This window comes from Grus americana, chromosome 1, assembly GCF_028858705.1.
Source record: "Grus americana isolate bGruAme1 chromosome 1, bGruAme1.mat, whole genome shotgun sequence".
Classification (NCBI taxonomy): Eukaryota; Metazoa; Chordata; class Aves; order Gruiformes; family Gruidae; genus Grus; species Grus americana.
This window is the reverse complement of record NC_072852.1, coordinates 155197276-155214684: the sequence shown is the minus strand read 5'-3', so window position 1 is coordinate 155214684 and position 17409 is coordinate 155197276. Positions and strand designations below refer to the sequence as shown.

General features: G+C 36.5%; 1 protein-coding gene across 3 annotated transcripts in view; it reads left to right on the top strand.

Moving 5' to 3' along the window:
- Positions 1–17409, top strand: part of MYO16 (myosin XVI) — a 405915-nt gene that overhangs the window by 334318 nt on the left and 54188 nt on the right. For all 3 annotated transcript variants that reach the window (XM_054807394.1, XM_054807387.1, XM_054807380.1), the window contains 2 exons: positions 2282–2384; positions 12459–12555. In XM_054807394.1, coding sequence (XP_054663369.1) covers positions 2282–2384; positions 12459–12555 — 200 coding nt within the window. The remainder of the gene's footprint in view (positions 1–2281; positions 2385–12458; positions 12556–17409) is intronic.

Here is a 17409-nt window from a genome sequence, read left to right as displayed (position 1 = left end):
AAGTCACCCTGTGGAAATACCTATCTTCACGGACTTGTCTTGAGAACAAGATGACTAACTGAGGCAAGGAGTATAGCTTTTCAATGTCTAATATAGGGAAAGGTAGATCATCTTCCAAATGACTTGCTGTGTTCACAGAGGAAGTTTGTAGCCGAATTAAATTTCCCTAGCTAGCTCTTTCTCTGCTACCACAACCATTAGCCCATCCTCTTTTTTCAAAGATAGAGCTTGGTTTAATGGACAAAAGGGAATTGTGAACTCTGATTAGACTTCCAGCATAATGTGGTGGAATTTTTAAATCTGGGGGAAAGCAATGGATCATTTTTGTCTGGCCTCATGTATAATACAGATTGTAAATGTTTGGTTATCCTTATTTTGTGTCCTGTGATTTGCATGGATCTAAAGTAAATCTGATCCAAACTTAGAATTTCAACCTTTTAAATTTTAATTTGGCTCTGTTTCAGGAATTAAATATATTTCTTTGGGTTTCTGCTGTGAGTGAATTTCAGGCTGACCACTTTCACAGTTACTTTTTCATGCATTGTGAGTCAATGCTGAATCATCTTTGTTTCAGTCAGCAGTTGCTAAGCTTTCCAGCAGTTGTCTCTCTAACACCTCTGGTTCTCCATGATTTCTAAGAAAATCCAGTTGATACAAGTGTGGAAGTTATGTGGCCCCAGCCTTAACAGCAGTCCATAAAACAAATGTCTTCGTGACCATACAGCTAGTTGAGCTATTGGGATAGTAGGATCCACAGTTTTCTACTGCTAATCTGGAGTGTTAGACTAACTAAAAGGATCCCTGGTGAAGTTTTGGCCCATTCCAACCAGCATTCCTCCAAACAATTCCTGGGCACAATTTGGGATTTAAGACAGGCTAGCGAGCAGTCCCAGAAGGCAGCTTAGATGTGGCTACATTCTGTTGGATGGTGACAGAGTTTAACAGAACGTAGCAGAATACTTAATAAATATACAAGCTGGGTTTTTTTTCCAGATGGTTTCTATGCCAAAGAAATAGTCCCTCTCACATTTCATTTACTAGCTTATAGACTCAGCCATGGAGTCCTCAGCAGGACTCCTACCAGACCAGAGAACATTTCCGGATTTCAGCCAGCTGAGATACCCATGGGTCTGCGTAGCTCCAGGAAACTAGAAGTCTAGGTGAAATTTGGCCTTAGAACAGTTTGTCTGCAGATGTTGCTCCAGAGTTCCTACAGCTGTGGGACCATTGGTGTCCCTGGAGTCATTCCAGCCCTGCAGCTTTGCCTGCCATGGTCTGTGTGAGTGATCCCTGGACAGCACAGTTTTGAGTTGCACCGGAGCTGTAGGTGAATTCAGCTGTTAAGAAGCCAAATAAATAAAATGTTCGGAAATGTAGTTAGCACGCAAACTTCAAAACTTACTTCTGTTTCATAAGGAATTTTATCAAAAGTGACAGATTTGCAAAATCTTTCCTTTGCAAAAACTGGCTTTTTATAATGAAAAAGCATTCCAGCTCATTACATCCAGTCAGATCTAGACTGAGGAATACCTTCAAGAAAGTATAGTAATAATATAAAGCATCAAGATGTATAAAGTCCATCAGTTTCTTTAGTAATATGTTGTAACTAGTCCACAGTTAAAATTTGAATTTTATACTTTATTTGACTTTGCATGACTTAAGCTTCTTACATTAGTTCTTTTATCTGGTACATCAGAGAGCCCTTTAATATCTAGTATTTTCTGTCTTTGAAGGTATTCAATGCTGTAATCAAGTCTCCTCTCGATCTTCTTTCCAATAGTGTAAACTGATCAAGTTCCTTAAGGTCTCTTTGCCATAAGACTTTTTGTTCAAAATGAAGAAAAAATTATTTCAAACTGATGGAAAACATTTTTATCAGTGTCAGTTTCTTATTAATTCTTCCTTAACAGGCATATGTCATATGACAAATGCTGAAAAAATGTTTTCCTCCTTTCAGTGACCCAGTTCAGTACCAGTGAAATCAGTTGGTGAGGCTTTGCATTCCTTCTGCATTGATTTTCAGTGAGGCATCCAAAGAACTGACAGGAAGCAGATCTGGGTTTTAGGTATCACTTGTCCCACACTGTTATTAACCAAGGTCATGTCTAATAATATAAAAATATAAAAGTGATTGACTTTCTTGTTTTCTTCACCCTTAGTAGAATCCTGAGCTTCTGGTTCAGATATCAAAGATTCGAGAGTCAAAGGAAAACTAACAATGTCCGCAAGGATGTCAGCCAGGCCAACATTAGAGTAACTCTACTTCTGCTGATTTTTCTAGGTACAAAGATTTGGCTGACACAGCAGCAGGAGAGAAGAAGAAATTGTCTGCCAAGGAGAGATGTCGTCTTGTTCTTCAGCAGTGTAAATTACAAGGCTGGCAGGTTTGTGATCTACAAAGCAATTAAAATATCATTCTTTAAACAAGCTAGCTGAGTCATTTCCATTGTGGCAAGCCACCAGATCCTTTGCAGCAGTATATTCTTTTGACATTTAATATATGCTTTGGGATAGAGTCAAACTGATTTTCTGAGTTTTCTAGCATATGAGTAGCTGTGATCATTGTGTCAAAAAGCAGTGTATTCTTGTGGGAAGGAAAAAATTTCAATTAAGCATGTACACTGTGTAAATGTGGATCCAGGTTTTTAAAGGTATCTGGTGTACACATTTTAGTGGTTGAATGGTTTCTGAATTACAAAAAAACCCTGCACATTTTCTTTACGTAAAATCCTATACTAAATGCTATACTGTCATAGTATTGGAAATCCAGAACAACTACTTAGGACTTCCCATCTAGTCAATGCTTTTGTAGGTGCCAGCTAATTCAGAGATAGACCAAAGTACCCAGGTTGCTATACATCAATTTAAGTTTAAGAAAAAAAAAAAAAAAAGCCAAACACTGAACAGGAAGCTCTCAACTTCCTATCCCATCTCCTTATCTTATTTACACCCTAGCTGATCCTCACCAGTGTGAGGATTGCAAGGTGGATGTCTCCATTTGTCTCAGTCATCTCCTTTGGGTAGCTTTGTAATTGACCAGAACTGACTTCTATGACACATGCAATTTTTAAAGAAAATTGTGTTTCCTTGCACACTATATAAGCTATTGTACAGAAAGGAAGCTTTCTGTGACTTAATGTGTAGAGCATTCTCCCAGGTGGTGTGAGCTTCAGATTCAGGTATTTTCCCAGCCTAGGAGGACTGAGATCTATTTCACAAGGGAGCATCCAGACCAGCTTCAGGGACAGGTATGAAGTTTAGGGACTCAACAGTGGTTAGGGCACTCCAATAGGCTTTGGGAATATTAGTTTAAAGGAAGGGGTTTACATAGATCTTCTAATTCATGAATGACCTCTAAGCATTAAGATGCCCAGAAAGAGTTTCTGCCACTATTTATGAAGGACGAGGACTATGTTGGACTTTGTGCTATGTGTGTTTCTCAGTGTGCCATGGGTGTTTCTCAGTGGTGCAGATTCCTTAGTTATAACAGGAAAAAGGTAGGCTTTCCACCAGGCTGGAGCATACATGCATGATCACCTGTACTTGGACACATAAGAAGATTTTTCTTTGGTGAAAATAATGTTTAAGTCCCCTTTTAGTCACTAAAGTAAGTAGTAGGCACATATAGCCCTACTCCCTTAACGTCAAAAGCAAAAGGATGGACCCTGAAAAAGCTAACAATATTAAAATAGACTTGCTTTCTCTACTCAGATTTCTTAAGTCAGCTTAACATATCAGGTGTATTCTGCATCCTTGCCACAAGGTTCCCTATAAAAAACAGTCATTAATATCTAGAAGCTGTACCTTCATTTACAAGTACCTGGAGCTGAGAGTACTACTAACCTTCAGAACTTGTGTGGGGCTACAGACTTGACATCAGGCAAAAGCTGTGTAACAGTAATTGCACATTGTGCTCCAGTCACAAAACACAGAGCAGGATGCCCATGGAGTTTATTTTCCCAGGAGCCAGTAACAGCATTACAGTCTCAAAAAAAGCAATTGGCTGTCCGTGAAAGCCTACAGCTCAAGACTAGTGATTCTGTAATGATTGGCATTTGAAAACAAGCCTGAAATGTTGAAAGACCAGAATGTAAAAAGGAAATTGTGGCACAGAATCCCTCCATCGTGCAGGGGACTGAAGCTTGTGATCTCAAACAGATTTTAGAAGTTCTGACTCCAGAATCTCATTAACACCAGGAGAAGTCAGGTGTGCAAAACTGCAGCAGCGCATAATGCATTGTCCTTCAAACCAGAAAGGAACAAAACTCTTAAGAGACACTGATCAGTTAAATGGAATAGGAGGGTTTGGGGGTGAGAGTTATACCATTGTCACTCAGTGACTAAGAAGCACATGGTAACAGACTTAGCTGAAAGGAACAAGGTCTGAAAAAATTAGTGACCTTCTCCTTACACCTTTTTCAAGCCCCAGAGAGCTATGACAAACAGATGGAGAGATGATAATCATGGAAGAAAATTCTAGGAGAAAATTCACTCTAAATCCAGGCAATTTCTTACAGGTAAACGCCCAGTGAATACAAGCCTGACACCAACATGTTTTGTATAGGTGATACAAAACCATATACCCAACTATCAGCAGTAGTGACTAATGTCTGTGTCATGTAATCTCTCTCTCTCAATTATCTTTTTGATTCATTTGACTAATCATGAAAGTTGAACTTTAAATAACAATCTAAATGAGGAAGCTTATACAATCTGCAGTTGTCATGGGTGCCCTCCTCTATACTTTTACAGCAGAGGACTCTGGAGAAAAGGAAAAAAAAAAAGAAACCTATTTAAAAGGGAGAAGGAAAAGAGGAATTAGGAACCCAGGATGATGTCAGCTAGCAAAGCCAGAGGAAAGGAGTCATCTGTAGTACATGACTAAAAATCATCCAAGAAGTAGGGGGTTACACATATAACACACAGTTTATTCAGCCATTGTTGCCAGCAGTAACTGCTTCAAATGAGTCACTGCTGGAACTGAAAATCTATTTGATGCAGGGGTTCATGAATAAGTCAAAAAATGTCTTCCCCAACACTGTTACCTGCACTTCCCTGAAGAGTTGTTGCAGATTCAGGTAGATAAATTGACCAAAAAAAAGAGATAGCTAAAATCAAAGGTGAAAGCAACACACATGTGAAATCAACCTCCTGCTTATGTGTCATCATCAGAGGATGAGGTTGTCTATAAACTCCCCAGCAGAGGGGGAAAAACAAAGATCTGGACTTTATAGCTGAGTGAATCTGGATGATACTTTATTTAACTTCCTTCTGATACTGTACCTCACCATCCCATTTTGTGAAAGGTGATATTAACTTGGGGGAGGGGAAAGTAAATCTGTGTTCTGATGTGAGAGCCCAAAAATGAGTAAAGAAAATGGTTTCTTTGTATTTATTTCCTGCTTGACAATTTATCTCTTCTTTCTCATGTAAGTTGTGTTTGAAGAGTGTTTAATTAACCAACAAAACACGAAAACCCAGAGCCTACTCACAGAACAAGTTCTTTCTCCTCTTGCAAACACTGCAGTCTGTTTAAAAATGGAGGACAAGTGAGGAAGATCCAATACCAGAATCCAATTTTGGTTTATTTTCTACTGTTTAGTAGAGCATAAGAGCAAACACTATCAGCTAGCCAACGTCTGGTGCTTGATTCAGCAGCTTCTGTGTTAGAAGAAAGTATTTATTAGGGAAGTGTTGATAGGTTTATGAAATGTTGCTGTTACTTGGGTAAGCTGAGCTGGAGATAACTAAACTAGGACAATAAAATAGCTGTTTCATTGAAGCTGGCATACCATGCAGCTTCAGTCATGCACTTAGCTTAACTACTGAAATTCTAAAAGTGCAGAGCTACTAATGAAAGGCAGGTTTTGCATCCCGACTCTCTGCGCAGCCTAGATAAGGTGTTCTTTCAGCTTAAATATATACTTGATCATGGCAAGCTTAGCTACTTGCTGCGACTTTTAAGCACACTTGGTGTAAGAGAAAATCAGATTTCTAAATCAAAACAAACCATTCCTACTCCAGGCAGAGTGAAAGTAATAGACTTGTTTAACCCCTGGAGAAGTCAGTGAGAGTTTTGCTATTAATGTCAGAAGGAGAAAGATGATATGTAGTAACTTTAGAATCAAATCGAGTGAAAGTACTGGCCGCTCCATGTAAACAGAAGAATCTCCCGCCCTTCAGAACATCTGAAGGCCTGTACATTATGAAACCCACATTTTCAGTGCTATGTTCATTTATTGTCATGCAATGATGTATTAGCTAAGCAAAGCCTACGATCCCAATAGCATGACTAGCTTGCAAACATTATGCTTTGGGAGAAGTATGGGGCACAAACAGTCCTTGGCTTTTTTTACTAACATAAGGAAACTTTCATTTGTTTGGATTATCATTCGTCACACTGTTAAGCTTGCAAATATAAATTCAATAAAGGAGAGTTAGCTCATAGCTTACTGAACTTTTTCATCAAAACTTGAAGCTTTATATTTTGTTTAGCTAAGGTCAGTGGTCTGCAATTATCCGTTCTCAATTACTTCAGATGAGGTTTGCCGAAATGCAAACAACTTGTATTATACCAGAAGTAAAACAAAACGTCAGTTTAATTTGCTCTTGCTATACAGTGCAGCTGTTAAATACAAGTGTTGCAAAGGCCAGACTGCACTGATAGTGAATCTTTCAGCACTTGACTGCTAGAAATGCTTGTCTGGTTAAAAGATAGGAATCCATAAAAATGTCTAAGAAAAGCTTTGTCTTAGTTTATCTTTCCAGCTTTTAACCCGCTGCTTCTAAGCCACAATGATTCCTTCTTTTCAGTAGCCTTGAATTCTGAACACAAAAGATCACTCATTTTGGAAAGAGTAAGACAAGTCTTAACTTTGAATGGGATGATCCAAAGATTCATCAGGTATGAAATAAGCGGTACAGGAAAGTCAGTCAGAATGTTTTTATGAAACTCCAAAGCAGCACCAGGTAGTTGCATGAGATAGATACTGTGTTAGTGCCAGTTCACATTTTTGCAGCTACAGACACTGCTAGAGTTGTTTCAGGAACCTGCGCTGTTTCTGGAGAAATCATCCTTGCCAGTGTGGAGCTGTATTATTAAACTTCTTCCACTCAGAAAGAATGTTAAAACAGAGAATAAACTCTCAATAAGGGCAAATACCAAAAGCAGAAGTCCATCTAGAGATTTTAAATTCTTCTATCACTTCTAGAACTGCAGAAGGAAAATTAAGAGTCAGATCCGCAGTTCTAACCAGTCACAGAGATAACCATATTTCAGTACTGACCTACAGCTGTTTCATTTATTGGATTTGATACAGCTGTCTTTAAGGGGTTTTTTTTATTTCAATATATTAATATACAATATTAGCATACCATCGTCCTTTTGGGGACAAGTATATTTATGATTAAATAGAAGAGTATAGAACATAAGTGGCATATTATTAAATCAGAGAAATGAGCAGAAGTATATGAAATTATACATATGTAAATTGTATGCTTAGTTCAGAGAGACTTTTAAGTTATTTTTTAAACAGAACTGTTTATTTTGGCTTTAAATGAGAAGGGTTATGCTATATTGAAATGCAAATTGCTTTGTACATGATATAATAAAGTACTAGAGTACTTTGCAAGGAATGCAATATATAAAGGATTCTTAACTCTTTTTTTCCCTCGAGTAGGAAAACTGAGTACTCACAAATCATATGCCAGTTTATTCATTTGTCATTTAGTAATTGTAACTAAATGGAAGTCAATGTTCCTTTTTGGTTTGAATATCTTATTTTAAGAGTCAATTTTCTTTTAGGCAATTTTAAAATTAAGTAAATTATGAAGTTCACATTTAAAAAAAAAAAAAATCCCAGAAGGAGTTTCCAGACTAACGGTAAATGATTAAAACACTAGTGTCTATATTTCCCTCATACTCTGAATTATGTCAGCAAAATTACATTGTCCCATTATATCTTTGTCCCATTATATCATCCCATTATATTCTTGGAAATAATTTGCTAGTAGCAGAAATCGTCACAGAGTGAGTTTGGACCTCACCAGTACTACCAAAAGGCTGGCCTGGGCCAGCCACCACCCACAAGCTTTCTCAGCAGCTATTTTGTACCACACACTACAAGTCCATCCCTTCCCCTTGGCCAGAGAATAGGATGGATGGTCCACTTTGACCTCAGAATGCTCACAAGCTGTCAGTCTTTCAACAGATAGCTCTTTTTTTGGTTTGTATTTCTATCTTTTTTTTCCCTCTAGAATATATTTCTCCCTCTGTCAGTCCACCTTTCAAGGTTCCCTTATGATTACTAGTCTTGCAAAGTTTATTTTCTCTCGTATCTGGAGTCCAAGTCGCTCTCTTTCTCTCTCAAATTCAGTGCTGACTTTCTCCATTTGCATCTCTCTTGACACTTTTCTCTTGTTTTCTTCTCTTTTTTTCTTTTCTAGGTACTGCACTTCATATTTGGTCCCCACGTTCATCTCTCATTAGTCTGGGTTTAGTTTTCCAGTCTCCTACCTCAGGGTTTACTTTCTCTGCCATTGTTGTCCCTGTTGACTGTTGCCTATATTTCTCAGTTCACACGGAAAGATACTTTTGTATTGTTTCTTTTGGTGCTATGTTTATTTCTAAAATTTTGAAAGACTAGAATGATAGGTCCAGTAAGTACAGAGATCTTATGAGATAAAACTGGGGTAGGGTTTCCTCCACTGAGTATTTCTTAGCACGTGTCTTGTATTTCCTGATCACTTCCTTTCCTGCAGGGCAGTCCTTTTTGTTGCCTCACAAGTGTAAAGAGCTGTGAGGTTTGTACAGTTTTTGGAAAAGAAACAACCATTTTTCTACCCTTTCCCAGAGAGCTGAATGACAGTTTTTCTCCCTGAAGTCCAACTCCTGGCAAGCACTTACATAAATGCTTAATGTCACTTGCATGAATACTGAACTGCTCGCATACTTTACATTAAGGCCATACATAAAGTATGCTAACCTGTGGGCTTATTCAGTATGTACCACGGTGCAAGGTCACTAGTTTGCCAGAGACAAAGGAGGGCTCTTAAATTGTGTGAAGAAAAGCTAACAAATAAAGCAGAGCGAGTAAGCTTTTAAAAATAACATTTCAGTCCTTGTAAAAGATCAGTACCCTGTAAATGTGTTTGTTGTTATAATATTTTTGCAGACATGTACACTGCAAAAAGACACATTTTACAATAGTTTTAAGGCTTTTTTCTACATTTCATTAATGCACTGTGAAAATGTGTGTCATTGTGTAAAATATCATTAGATTATAGTTCTCTGTCTTTTGTAGGTAGCTATTTTGAAAGTACTGCCAGAAACACACAGCACTCCCACAAATTGCCTTTTTTAAGCTAAAGAACAGCTTTACAGATTCCCTTGACACCTATTAAGTATGAGCTAATACTGCCTCCATGCCACCTACACACCATCTCAGCATCCATTCCATAGTTTTGAATGTCTGTACTTCTACATCCTACACCTTTTCTGTTAAAAAGAAAGAAAGAAAGAAAGAAAGAAAGAAAGAAAGAAAGAAAGAAAGAAAGAAAGAAAGAAAGAAAGAATAAAGAGAGAAAGAACAGCTCCCTCCCATCCTTTCTCCCAGGAAAAAAAAAAAAAAAAAAAAAAAAAAGGGAGGGCTGTAGCAGTAATTGAAGCTTTGGTAGTCATCAATGACAATTTTACTTAATCTTTAAAAAATGTGTCATTTTGAAAAATAACATTTAAAACCCTAATGCTTCTCTAATTAAAATAACTATGACTGTAATTCACAGATGGTTTACTTTTACAGGAGTCTGAATGACATTAAAATTTCAGACTCAGATGAGAGCACTTTGTAGTCCAGAAAGTATTGAAAAATGAGTGCTTTAGTGGAAGAACATTTTAACCTTCTTTTCCTCTAGGCAAGCAGGAAATGTTTTGTGATTAGAGAAAAGACCAGAGTGAAGACAGGTGGCTGCCTCTAAAACTATTTTGATACCTGGCATATGAAATCCCACCATTTTTCAGTATTATTGCTTTCACTGAACACCAGAACTGTACAGAAGGCAGTGAGACTAGCTTGTTCTCGGTCAGCTTTCAAGGGTATCAGATTTAGTTCAAAGACTGAGCAACACAGATTTCCAGCCATATTAACACAATCACATGTTATAGCAGTTTCTTCCATACGTGCTTCTGTCTAGACCTCTGCTCTCAATACACCTGGCATATGATGTGAAATCTATAAATAGCTTTTATCTGAATATAAAAATGAATTTGTATTGGCATTTTGTATTTCTTCATTCACTTAAAAATTGTAGCAGGCTTCTACTAATGAACTTCTTAGCATAAGTGATGCCACAATAACTCAGTTTATATTGTTCCTAGGGTGTAGGACGGGGGAAAAGAGCATAATGCTTTGCATGTACCTTAGCTGGCTTTGTGACTCTACAAGGCCAGACACTTGTAGCTAAACTGACCGTAAGTTTAAACAGTTGTCTTGACTGTGATTTTGTGATGGCGCACTGCAAAATAAATTGCAACTCAATGTTTAGTTAAGTTCCACATTTGAAATATAGCCTAGATGTTAATTATGAGACTAATTGAGAATGGGGTTGTTAATTTTGCCACAGGAAATCAGGACTTTTTTAAGGTTTCAAAATGTAACTTTTCATCCTCTTTTCTACTGTCAGAATACCATAATATTGCCCTAGTAGAAAGGAATGTTTTAGAGACTTCCAGTGATGAAACAAGGGGAGAAACAAGCATTTTGAGGAATGGAAGGAAAGAGGTAGAAATGAGGAAAAAGTGGATGATTCAGCACAGGCCTGAGACAGAGGGGGGAAAAAAAGGCTCCAATGTGATGTAGAAGGTTTGTGGAAAGAAGTGGAGTATAAAGAAAAAAGGTAATCAGAGTAGAAGAATATGATTTTATTAATGTTGGAATGCATCTGATTTTAACTAAAAGACTAACAGTTGCACCATCATTTTCTGTCAGCTCAAACTTCAGAATCAGAGACTTTTTAAAACATTTGATTCAAAACAGTTTCTCTCTAGAGTAGAGCAAAGGGAAGCCAAGGGACAAAAATGTGCCCCAGCCATTTCTGAATTTTGTTAAGGGAGTTTAAACATGGTATATATGTCCTGGCTTTCTGTGGTTCATCACTACCAGTAACGTACACCTGACAATAGTGTTTGGATTAAAAACAATTACTTGAAAAGGTGTGACAATCTCCCTGCTGATACCTGTCTCCCAGATCTGTACTAAAAAAACAGCAGTGGAGCAGGATGGTGCAATGAGAAGAGAATGAGTTTGTGAGCTGCAGACAAACAAGACTTGGAATAAATTTCTGCAACTTCAGTCAGATTTGTAGTAATTAATCAGTATGCCTATTAGCCATACGAAATTAATAGCTAGACAGAAGGTATAATCTTTACAGGACAGCACAGTTCTCTGGTACTGGTCCTTTTATTTCTAAGGACTTAAGGAAAGTTTCTTCTACGGAATTCCTGAGAAGAAAATGGTATAAGAAATCCCATCATTTATCCAATTTTTTTAGTTACTTAGGGTTTGTAGAGTAGCTTGCTTATATGTGGTGGGTTTTTTTAAAGGCTATTAGAAAGGAATGCTTTTGAAGATTATACAGAAAAGAATTTTTAAGGATTGTTTCAGCATGTTCAGAAGGTATCAAAAGGAAGGTGTTTTCTTTTGGTCTAACTAGATATTTTTTTCTGTAAAGGAAGAAGAGCATCTAATGATTGTTATTAAGACCCTTAAGAACTAGATGGGTTAAAGCAAGCAACAAGTCAGCACCAGAATAAGCTCTTATACTCAATCAATACTTAGGAGATTATTTTTCACAAATGAGTCCCTCTGTCTCTGACTTCTTAGGCATGCTTCTAAAAGAAGACCTGCAGAACAGCTTCAGCAGGCAAGCCTGGGAACTAGGATTCATAATTTTGCTGGACATTAGGAATCATTCTCACTAATAGCAGTGAGTTTCTCCCATCCTCCAACTTGGGCTAAATTCTTTTTGTTCCACAGATGGCAGCTATCTGTTACCATTTTCTGCTCCACGTGGGTTTATGGCATGTCACCTTTCTCCTTGTCCACATCCTGTTTTAAAAAATCGAAACCGTATTTTCTATTATGTTGCCTAACACATTAGCGTAATTAAAATCAGAATGCTTTCTTTTCCAACCTGTTTTTAACTTGAAGATTATAGCATTCTTTCGGGATGTTTTTGGAACTGAAGGGAGACTGTGTGTCTGACAGCTTGCTTGTCCTTTCCAAATACATCTTTTATTCAACCGAGTGATACTACCTACAGGTATTGACATTGTACTGTTCTTAAATTGCAGATCTGATCTCAACCCTTATCTGGATTGTATACGTACTATTGTTATTTACTTGTCATCATTTTGGCCTTTTTTGCTGATAGTGAAGGTTTTCCTGCTGTTTGTATTCTAGATAGGAGTCCGAAAAGTGTTTCTTAAGTACTGGCAAGCTGACCATCTCAATGATTTGTGCCTTCAGCTTCAGAAGAAAATTATAACCTGCCAAAAAGGTAACAATTACAGAACAAGTATTCCTGAGCTGTCGCTTTGTACACTGAGCAGAATGTTGCATAACAAAAAAATTTTCTACTCCTTGAATAGTTGCTGTATTTTATACATTTCCCTACAGACATATTTCCAGCTATCTACTTATACAGATTTTTTTAGATGATATTAACATCGGTGATGCTTGCACTTTCTGTCTGTCAAACATAATTTTATGGCAAACTGTTGACTGTAATTAAAACTTAGGAGATCTTGAATATTTCCTTTTTAAAGTATGTTCAGTGATTTGTCGAGGCAGTAATATCACCTTTAACTTCTTGTTGCAAATCAAATAGTGTAACAACAATATGAAATTGCAATGTGTTCAAATATATCAACAGTGAATACAAAGCTAATAATTTCATATGTTTATCCCCTTTTCTTACAGCTTTCATATTTGACTGCTAGTTTTTTATGTTTTCGCTTTTTTCTCCTGCTTTTATGCCTGCATTTTTACTAAGGTCACACTGACATTTTTTGGCACATTTTTAAAAGGAGGTATTATCCCCTGCCTCCTGATTTCCTGTTACTTCTGTTCCATTTCCTATCAAAATTTCAAATAACTACTGAAAATGTGAATATTGCTTTGTTTGAAGAAGCTTCCTTCACACAATGCATTATTTATCTAATTGGCTGATGTCTGCAACAATTCCCATTATCACCTTTTTAAAGGAAATTAAACAAAGATTTATCTTGGGTTTTTTCAGTCAGATACATAATACTGCAGACTTAAGAATACATAAACCCCTTTCATTTTAACTATCTGTTCTTCACTGTGAGGGTGTAGTGAAAAAGAGGAAACCAAGAGAAAACTTGAAGCAAGTGGAATCGAAATCACAACAGCTCAGGAATGAATGTGGAGAGTGACAGTTAACACAGGCCACAGTTCAGCTGAGTGTATAACTTGTGCCTAACTTTTTGTGTGAATCACCCTGTTATATTCATACATTTAGAAAAGCAACAGTGATTTATCCTCTTTCCTTTCTCATGCTGACTTATCAAAAAAAGGAAATATTTACCTTCCAGAGGTAATTTGCAAACAGAGAGCTTTAATATAACCCTACACCAAAATGTAAACCATCCTCAGATATGTCCATGTTTTGCAGAGGTAAGAGAACAGACATCTGCCAAACCCTGCCTGAAGAATGAAGATAATAGGTCTTCTTGGCTCCTTATAAAAATATTTCATTTGTTTTTGCTTCTAGCCCTCCTTAATTAGGCTAACTTGAAAAGTAATTTTCACCAAAACTACGTGTTCAAAGCTTTTATCAAAGCTATCACTCATCTGCATGTTTTTTATGGTCTGGGAAACCTGAGAAAATCAAGAACTTGCATGAATAAGGAGTAGCTTTTGACTACATTAGCTCATGAAATAAGCTGACCTTTGCGAACAAGTACAATTGTAAGCTTGCAGAATTAGGATGCCAAAGAGCTCTGGCAGGTTGGGAATAGGATGGGGTATCTGTTCATTGTTCTTATGTAATCCTGTAATTGGGATCCATAGACTTTTAAACTGGGATGGTGATGCTTAGGGAATAATGGTATCAGTGCTGCTGCATATTCACATTTTTCTCCCCTCATCCTTTGCATCCAGAGGACTTTGGAAGCTAAATCTCTCTTGATATCTCTCTGTGTTGATTAGTAGCAAAACAAGTCAATAATTTCTGTATCAGGCTTAAAATGTAATATCATATACCTGTATAAGGACTTAACTCAAAGGGAAAACAGGTCTTGTCCAAAATTCTTCTCAACTATTTTTACCTCATTCCCACTAGCAATCCCTTTGGCATTTCCATAAATTTGGGCAAAACCAAACCAAACCAAAATGGATAAGTCTATTTTTTATTTTCTTGAAAGTTATCTTACACAGGCAAAGAAGGGGGTCAAACTAAAGTGAAAGCATGCGTAGAAACACTTTTTATTTAAGAACAGATCTATGAGTTTAAGGACTTCGTCATATTTTTTTAACTGGTATGAGAACTACATATGGGAAGTTTTGACTTTATTGAATCACTGAGAAAATTGTTTGTACCTGTTGGAAAATCCATCATGCTGAATTTCTTCCATTAGAGTTCATGTAGATTGGGAATTAACTTACGTTAATTAATTACACTGTATACACAATCATTAATACATTTCTCACATAACCCAGATCCATAATCTACTTGAATTTCAATTATTCTGATCTTTATCCTTAGATGAACTGTAAAGAAGTAGATATTCTTTTGTCCTGTGGATGCTAACCTCAATTATTTTAATTTGCATAAGTGAGAATTATTTTAGATCTACATAAATGTGGAAGCAAGTTCAGAAGACAATCTTAGTACCCATACAGTAGTAGATGAAACTGAGCAGTAAAGGTCTAGGAGATGACAATTTCATTTCAGAGCAGTTTTGGGGGTTAAGAAATTGGGTTTTTTGTTCTGCGTTGAACTGAAGACAAAATCTTTCAAATGTTCTCATGGAGAAGAAAGTGTGGTGAAATGTCCATCTTCTACTGCAAACCTGAGATACTCAAGTTCATGAAAATGTGTGCAAAAGAAAAGAGGGGTGTCTGTCTGCCAATATTTCCTGGCAAAACTTTGTTGAACGTTTCTTCAAAACATCTCAATTTTGATGAAAGTGTATAGTTCAGAGTAGCTGTACAATCTAAATGCTACAGCTAACTGGGTATCATTTTACTGGACCATCCTAACAGGCTACTAACACCTGTTAACAATCCTACCAGAAGATTGACCTCTGTATTTCCTTTTTCTTACCAACCGTAGTGGTGTTACCAACTCTTCTTTCATCAAGGTAAACGTACAGACATACACACACACTTGTAAAATTGTTACTTTAAAATACAGGCTTTTTTCCAAAGTCAGCCAGGATTTGATGCCTAACCATTTGTCAAATGCTCTATCTGCTCTGCAGCAGATAAGTTTACAGAAAATACTGGAAGTGAGGCAACGGTTTTTTTTATTATTAAGCTTCTGAATTTTTCATACGTGTGAGCAGTGAACTCTGATAATGTTCTATGCATGTATTCATTACCTTTGCAACACCAATATTATGAATTCAGACTCAGTAACGTGTATATCCAGTGTGAACGCTCTTATAAAATTGTCAACAAATAACTGTACTATTAATTTCCTTTTCGACTAAATTGGGTAAGTGCAATAATGTTTCAGGGTTTAAAGAAGTCAGATTTTATAGAATGTAACTAACAGCATTGAAAATGGCATGGCTGGCTCTGATTCTAAAAATGTAAACCTTCAAAGTTGTCCATTATAAATAATCCAAAAGTAGCTGAACTTGAATGTTTCCAAACCCAGTGAATTTTGGATAGGAGCAGTATGAGTATGTTAACATTAACCTTTCTTGTATTTCATCAGCTGGGCAGTGAACATCTTTAAAAAAAAAATCTTACTTGAAATATGTCAAGAAGGACATAGAAGATGGTAGAAAATACTTTACATTGTCCTCTGTTTTGGCTGTTTATTTTATTTAATATCATTTTACATTCATAGAAGACTGATTGTATCTTTCTCTCTTTACATTTTTCCTTTAGATTAATTCAGCCTTACTCTTTGTCATTTGATGTTGTTCTGCAGTGTTCCTAAGACTAAAACTTAATGACACTGTTAAAAAGGCCTAATGCATTTTAGCACTTTTTTTTACATTCCAGTCTGAACATTTTCAGTATTTTCCCCTAAACTGAAACCAACATGTTATACAGGCTATTGACTTCACTTATGAAAAACTTTCAGTGACCAGAATGAGAGTAACCATAATAAGCAATGATGAAGTTTGATCTGGTTTTGATACATGTAAGTCGATGTACTGAAAATCAACAATATTTCAGGCAACAGGCAAATAATTGTAGAACAGATTCTTCCCCATGAGGTACACAGCAGTTATTCCAGAGCTAGAAAGAATCAGGATCTTGTGGAACTTAAAAAAAAAACAACAAACAAACAAAAAAAACCCCAAACCAAAACAAACAGAAGTAAAGCACCTTTAGTTAGTGTATCTCTTCCTTCTAAGCCAAAACATATGCTCAGAGAATACTAATACCACCCTGTTGCAGATGGAGTGATTAATTTGGTGCCAAATACATCATGGCCACGGAGGTTCCTGTGCCTTGTGTTTCTGATCAGCTGGGTACTTCTGAAAATTCAGGGGACTAGGTGGTATTTGGGTTGAGTAGAATTTGTTGTAATAAATGTTCATACATAGGAAAGTAGTACAGAAAGCTGTTATAGGAGATACATCAAAATCTTCTCCCAACCTAAGGCTCACAAAGAGTGTGAAAAATAGGCCTAATAGATACATAAAGCTGATGCAATGCAGATGCAAATTTTAAACTGAAAAATTCAGACATGATGTCACAGATATATTTGAGAAATTTGCATTAAATTAATCTGATTGTTTTTGCTGAAAGGAAATGAGCAACAAAAGGTCTATAAATCTCATTAAAAAATCTTGTGTCAGTTTTAATATTTTTTTAGGTACACTGAAATATTTAAAGCATTTTTTTTAAATTGACCAAAACCAAACAATCATTTAATTCTTACTGCATTCAATGCAACAATCATTTATTCAGGGTTTTATTTTGAAACAAATGATCTTTTGACCTTTGCAGTGTAAATGTATGCTTTCACAATCGGTAGCATACATCCAAGTTTCCAGGTGTAATGTAATAAGAAATAATGCTCAGTGAAAGTAAACATTTTGAGTTGTGATAGCTCAAATTTATGGGTGAATGTACTATCACTACTTTATTCTAAGCACTGACAGTAGAAAACAGAAAGAGTTCCATTTCAGTATGTTAGTTA